We start from the raw sequence: 7,387 nt of genomic DNA, 5'->3' as shown, positions 1-7,387 counted from the left end.
CACCTTGATATTGATTAAGTTGTGATCCTTCTCCCTGTATTTGAGATGTTTGAGATCCTTCTCCTTGATGTGCAGCTGAATGAGATCCTTGTACTTGCGTTCTCTTTTGCATAATTCTAATTTGCTCATTGCGAATATATTCACGCATCATCGGGTTAGAGATCATGTTCAAATCTTTGAATAAAATTTTGGTTTCTTCCTTGTAAAGCATAGTATCTGTCATTTTTGTAGTAGCAGCAGTACTTGCATTCATTGCCTCAACAAGTTGAGCATTAATATTAATTACCTTTGCAATCTGTTCATCATTCTTTTTCTTCATTTTTGCTTTTTACACCCCTGGAGGTCGTTTAATAGAACTATCACCGCTATCTGAATCAATGATATTAAGATCAAAAGTAGACACACAAGGAGATGAAGGTGTATGAAATGCTTCCTCAGCAAATTAAAAATAAAAATTATATATATATATATATATATATATATATATATATATATATATATATATATATACAGGTTTGATATTGTGCGCGACTGTGCGCGTCGCGCACAATATCAACGTTTTTTTTGTTTTTTTAATTTGTAAATTAAAAAATAATTAAAAAATTTCTTTACGATTTTATTTATAGGGTTCAGGCTTTGGGTATAGTGTTAAAGCTATTTTTTTTTTTTAGATTTTACCTATAGGGTTTAGGCTTTCCAATTAGGTTATAGTGTTTGGTTTAAAAAAAAATTAAAATAAAATTAATTTAAGTATTTATTGAGTATTGTAATGTGTTTAGGGGATATATTTATATATTAAATTTTAAATAACGAAATGTTGAATTTTTTAAATTCAAAAAATTTAAAAAAAAATAAAAAAAAAAACAAAAACGCTGATATTGTGCGCGACGCGCCCAGTCGCGCACTGTGCGCGACATAGAATATTCTAAAGAATATTTTTTTTTGTGTGTGATATGGTGATGATGGGTTGGAGTTGAAATAGTGTTTGGTGTTGAAATAGTACTATTTTGATGTAAAAATTACATCAAATTTGATGATGTACATTGGAGATGGTCTAAGTCATCGCGGAATCAAAAATGAATAAAATAGAATAGAGAAGAGAATTTATATACATAGCTCTTTTATCATTATCTATATTTACTCAGATATAAATATAGAATATAAATAGAAAATATATATAAAAATATGATTTTACCTTTCTCAATCTTTGCACTGTAGTATCAATTTAATATTTAATATAAAAAATTAAATTAATTTTTTTTTCATAAAAAAGAGTCCATTATACAATAGATGTAATGCGTGTGCACAGTACAGTATTAATTAATTAGAGGGATAAATTTTATTGGAAAATGGCATAAATTATTAGGAAAAAAAAGATGACGTACATAATAATAATAATAATAATAATAATAATAATAATAATAATAATAATAATAATAATAGTGGTTATTATCATCCCAATAAACCGGTCTAACTTTTCTGAAACGGCCGGCCTAACCGTTCTTGGGCCAAACCAACACTTCTCAACTTGGCTATATTCGTCGCCATGACGTCCGGTTCGACCGGCGGAACGACGCGAACCGGGTTGGGCCCGACGCTGACGGCTTTCTCGCACCGGCAACTCAAGAGTCCGTTGGCCTTCCGCCGCTCTCCGGCCATCGCCGTCGCGAACCGGTCGTGCTCCTCCTCGATGAACCGGAACTCGTCGTAATTGGAGGCGGCGCTTGAGAAGTTCGTGGCGAAGCCTTCTGCGGTAGCGACGCTCCAAACGACACTGGCTTCGCTTGGTGCGTAGCCCTCGCTCGGGGCGACGGACTGCGCGGTCACCGCCTCGAGGCTCCTCCGATGCTGCAGGATTTCCGCAGCGGCGCTGCTCCCGACGAAGCGCCGTCCCTCGAGCTCGTCGAGGGAGTCGCGGCGGCGGTTTGTCGTCGGGGCCGTCGACAGGGTGGTCTCGATCTCGAAAAGGTCGGAGCTTGTGTCGCTCGCCGCGTCCTCCTCCGGCCGCGCCTTGGGGCTCGCCGGGTATAAGAACCTCGAGCGGTCCCTCTCGCAGAGATGAGGAAGCGCCACCTCCGGCGGTTTCATCATAGTCCTCGCGGCCTCCTCGGATGGACGGAAGACCTCGAGAGACTCGCGTGGAGGACTCAATACGGGGAAGGAGAAACCAGCAGTCTCGGTGAAGAGTTTACCGGAGCTCACTATCCGGTGGCCGAATTCCGCCGGAAAGGTCTTTTCCGGCGAGAAACGAGTTGCGACACTGAAAAAGCTCCGATCTTTACCCCAATTTCCTGGAGATATATTCGTCACTTCCCCGGCGTCCAATTCGCCGGGAGCCAACTCCGGGATGCTACTGAGCCCCACCTCCCCTGCTCGAAAACTCAGCCTTTTCGCACTAAGCGGAGCGTTCAACTCCATCGGGCGGCGCGCCTCCACGTCGACGGACTTCTTCCCGGAGCAAGGGCAGCTCCGGCGGAAGAACCTGCGGACACCAGACGACCGGGGGCTCCTTCCGGCGAGAAAAGGCCCCGGCCTGGGGACCAGCAAGCCGGACTTGCTATTCCAACTAGCCTCCGAGGACGCGGTCGGAGTCTCCGAGCTCCGAATCCTCCGCAACCCGTCGAGGGAGGAGACGGAGGACGCCCGGGTATCGGAGGAAAGATCGCACCTTTCGAGCACCTCATCGTCGGCGAGGGTGCCCTTGGCGGCGCCGGCGCTGCCTTCGCTGAAGTAGCGCTCCGCGTCGAAGATGTTGAGCTCGGTGTCGTTGCCGCCACGGCCGGCGAATGTGCAGCGAGAGGTGTGGAAGGTGGTCGAGGTTTGGTAGAGGCCGCCATTGAAGCTTGCTTTTACAGTGAGCTTTTCCATCTGAATTTCTCCCTCTCTGTCTTCGTAAGATCGAGTCGAGCTCAGCCTCAGCGCAGCAGAACTGGAGCAGCTGTCCCGCGGGTTTTAACGAAGACTTGTTTAAACCCGCCGTGAGAGAAAACAGAGCTGGGCCCACTGAAATTATCTTGTCCCCAAATCTCATCAAAGGAAAAAATTAGTATCATAACACCTCTAGAATTTCTATTTTGTTTTAAATACTTTCTCTATACGATCTTCCCGATCTTTAAAATATTCATTTATACTATCTTTAATTAAGAAAAAAGGTAATATAAATGCTTGTTCATGAATCTATATAAGAACCATGTATTTAGAAGAGTTTATCACTAATATAAATTTAATTTAGGATTAAGTCAATCATAGAAGATACAAATTCAATCTCAATACTAAATACTAAATACTATAGAATCTAATTTTAGGCAAAATAAAGTAGTTAAAAAGGATTTGTCTAGACTTGAGCTTATCATGACTTGGGGCTTTAATTCCAAAGAAGGTATTGTCTAACACAAAGGTGTTTATTTTTTTATTTTTTTTATTTTTTGTGAGGGAGAAGGATACCGCGCAACAAGATTTTAATGAAAACGAAAGCATAAGCCTAATTCCAATAATGGAGCCTCTCGTGTAGCGATATGATCGCGAAAGGAGGAGAGACAACTCTTCACTAGTGACCAAACCTTGAGGAAATACAAGGCCATTGTTGCCCATAATTTCCAAAGAATGAGTCACATGGGTGACGAGGGTAAACAGGGGAGAGAAAAGGAATTATAAAGAGAAAATAATTGGGTAAAAAATAAACGAGACCCTAATTATTAGAAATCATTAAAAGGATGTCTGTTTGAAAAAAAATAAATAAATCAATCAAATGAACACTATCGTAATTTCGTACCCAAAGTATCCTTATTTCAACACTATTATAACAGGCAATAAGTTAAAAACATTTTTTTTTAAAAAAAAAACTTGATAAAAATTCTATGCCAGAATTTTTATAACAAGTTCAAAATTACTTTAAAATTATTATAACAATTATTAAATAACCACTACAATTGTTTGTGAACTTGTTATAACATTATTATACAACTACTAAATAATGTGCTCTATTTATAATATCTGTGATAAGTTGAATCTGTATTTATTTTAACAAATAGTATATTTTATGTATAGTAAATTTGATGAATCAGTTTATTTTAACACGATATAATATCTACTAATTAACTAATACATAATTACTAAAATAAGGATATCTTTGGTGCCCTTTTGACAATTCAACAGGTTTAGAGATGGAAAGATTGAGTTTAGTGTTTAACAGGAATAACAAAACAAAGTTTTCAATTCGAATGGAGTAAAGAAAATTAAAAAAAAAAAAAAGAAATAGTAACACAAATGATTTTCTTTAGAATAATCAACCTAAAGCTGCGTCTTTTCATAACCCATAAGATTGAATGTGGACCTCTCCCATTGCCACTCTGTCACCTACAACTTGGTCCTGGTCCTGCTCCTAAAGCCTAATCGAAGATCTCCCATACTTGTCAATTCCCTAGAGTAAACTTTGTTTTTAACAAAGGGATGAATCCACAACACTTGTGAAAATATAATGGCCAGGTATTTATAGAGGATGGTTATTAAAGAGGTATTTTATTATGTTTTTTATATCTAAAATACTCTTATTCTAGTATTATTGTAACAGATACTATAGCGGTTACAATGTGTTAAAGTAAAGCATTTTTATTTTGTATTTGACCTGTTAAAAATACTATATATAGAGTGTTTTTATATAAAAAAAATCTTTATCAACATGTTTTAAATTGATTAAACTTAATCACAATCATTTCCTAATGGTCAAAATCACTGTAAAACTATTATAGCATCTATTGAATGGTCACTACATTGTATAGTGATTTTGATCCTATTGAAGCAATTTTAATAAAGTTGTTAAAGAATTCTTTTATATATATAAAAATATTTTCGGTAAACCGTTGTGGCAACTACTCCATAAATGTTGTAGTAGTGCTAAAATAAAAGTATTTTCGGTACAAGAAATATGATATATAAGACCCTTTTCATGATTCTAAGAATTAGGGAGACATGGAGGAGGTAAAGTAGCAATATTGAAACTATAATGTGCATTTTCAGATATAAAAGTCCAGGGCTAAAATGAATGAAATCTTCTCCTATTTGATTAGATTAACATAGTAATTATACGAGTATGATTAACAGATTTACCTTCACTGACATGGCCATCATATTCTTTAACATTCCTCAGGAGTGTCCCCCAACACTGTACCACTCAATATTTAAGTCCCCTGCAATCCAGGAAGAACAGATCACATGCATGCATCGATACAAAGCAACAACAACCACGACGACAGCAACAGCAATAATAACAAAAGAAATACAATGTAAGCATGAACACCTCCTTAAACTATGCATCAACCTGTGGACATCAACCTTCCACATGGGAACTTGACACCCTTCGAATGCTCTGAGCCACCAAACTGATTTGCCATGCACTTCTTTATGCACAAAAATGGAGTTGCCCACGTTTCAGTAACCTTATCGGATATCTCAATCCAACCTCAATGATCTAGAAAAGAATGGCTGCTCCTTCTTGTGGCATTGGAGAGAAAGCCACAGCTTAACCTGTCAATTCTTCCAGACATCATCTAATTGCGTGATCTTTTCAAAGTTCTTAATAGTCTCTTCTTACCTTTGTAGGGCCGTGTTGTAGTTTTCAGATAGGTTCTGAGTTGATAAATACAGCAAGCCATGTGGTGGCATGAGAAGTTACAGTTACTTCTATTGGATTCTCCTGCCTGTAGGCAAAACAACTTTTGGGAAGATGCATGAACATGTATCTCTAATGCCATTAAACTTTAAGAAAGTGGATCCCAAGTAAGCGATAAAAAGGAAATCAGTTTGCAACTTTTTGCGAGTGACTGTAAGGATCAAACATATGATGCTACTTTAAGTGAGTGTTCTGAGATAGAGGAACTTGACCTTTACATGATCAACTAATAACAAAGAGATTTGGTATATAAAGTTAGGCTCGAACACCACCTTATGGCCATAAAATTTGAGCTGAAATCTTCCTTTCGAGATCTACTTCACTATAGGCATTCAAATCCATGGATACTAAACCAGGAAAGCATCTGGATATTTTATGGCACTTAAGAATATCATCATCGTCAATTATATGTATCAACAAGTGCCTCATTAATCAATAGTGTGTTCACTCCATTTCATTCCATAGTAAAAGAAATTAGATTGTTTTGCAACCATATAAGTTTGCTATCTGTCAATATCCTCACATACAGCTCTTATTTAACCTGCCATTTGTTCTCAAAAAACTCCTTGTGGAACTCACACCAAACCTCGAACTGCATGACTTATATGTTGAACACCAAAAACCAGGAATCCATCCTGATAAACTATTGATCATTAAAATGAGAAATATATGCATGCCAAAGTATACTCGCTTCTTTTGTGTAGTAGATACTGAAAGAAGCAAGCTATTGCTCAACATTTTGTGTTTGGAAGTTTCTCCAATTTTTAGGGAAAGATTTTAGTGTAGCAACTTAAGGCTTCTGCCAGAATAGCTGTCCTAGCAATTATCGAAACATCTAAACTGCTAAGTTGTTCCAAAACTGAGGTTAGGATATGGAATGGCATCTATAAGTATACTATTACTTCATGCAAGGACACAATTCTAAATAAAAAAATAAATCCTAGCTTAAGTAATGAAAATTGTACCCCCTCACTTTCCTTGCATTTTCTTTTCTTACTGGTGTTGAGATCTGTGAACTTCGAATTCCCAAACTTCAGCCTTTAAAAAGAAAGAAGTACAATGAAATAAACACACAGAAGATTCGATGATAACAATGATGATAATTAAAATAAGTAAAATATTTTGAAGAACTTTATATTCCAAACTTTGATGTTTGAGCATAGGTACTCAAAGGAGGATTCAATTTTTTCATGTGCCAATCATATAACACCAGAAAATGGCAATGGTTTAATATAGCCCTGCCATGAGCATGCATAAATCATCTCAAATATTACAGTGTTGAAATGCTAATTCATTACATTTGAATGGAAATGTGAGATGAAGATACAGGGAGAAGGTATACTTTGTTGATTAAACTAGAGGATGATGCCAATGGGAATTCATTGCACACAAATATCAGAAAATAAATAAGTCAAAGACATGGAAATTTAATTGAAGCACAAATCAGACAGTGAATAACTGCATAATACCGACTTCACCTATTAGAAGAAAAGGACATGATATTAAAAAGAGAACAAAAATCAAAATTCCACCCCTGAGAGGAATATCAGCAAATCCCATAATATCAAAACTCCACCCCATAAACAAGTCAAAGATATGCAAATTGCATTGAAGCACATATCTGACAGTGAATAACTGTATCATACCAACTTCACCTATTAGAAGAAAGATGCATGACATAGAAAAGAGAAAAAGAAACAAAATCCTCTCTGAGAGGAC

At 37.1% G+C, this 7,387-nt stretch overlaps 1 protein-coding gene across 1 annotated transcript; it reads right to left on the bottom strand.

Annotated features, from left to right (window-relative positions):
* Positions 1-1,470: 1,470 nt before the first annotated feature.
* Positions 1,471-2,868, bottom strand: LOC121972841 (protein PHYTOCHROME KINASE SUBSTRATE 4-like). Its single transcript, XM_042524465.1, has one exon. The coding sequence runs from the start codon at positions 2,866-2,868 to the stop codon at positions 1,471-1,473; it is 1,398 nt and encodes a 465-aa protein (XP_042380399.1).
* Between the last annotated feature and the right edge of the window lie 4,519 nt (positions 2,869-7,387).

The sequence above is a fragment of the Zingiber officinale genome, chromosome 4A (assembly GCF_018446385.1).
Source record: "Zingiber officinale cultivar Zhangliang chromosome 4A, Zo_v1.1, whole genome shotgun sequence".
NCBI classification, from domain to species: Eukaryota; Viridiplantae; Streptophyta; class Magnoliopsida; order Zingiberales; family Zingiberaceae; genus Zingiber; species Zingiber officinale.
The sequence above is the reverse complement of the archived record's forward strand: the minus strand, read 5'-3'. Positions and strand labels throughout refer to the sequence as shown.

Bases quoted from the DNA above. Each gene is read 5' to 3' on its own strand.
- LOC121972841 (XM_042524465.1), bottom strand. From the start codon at position 2,868: ATGGAAAAGCTCACTGTAAAAGCAAGCTTCAATGGCGGCCTCTACCAA.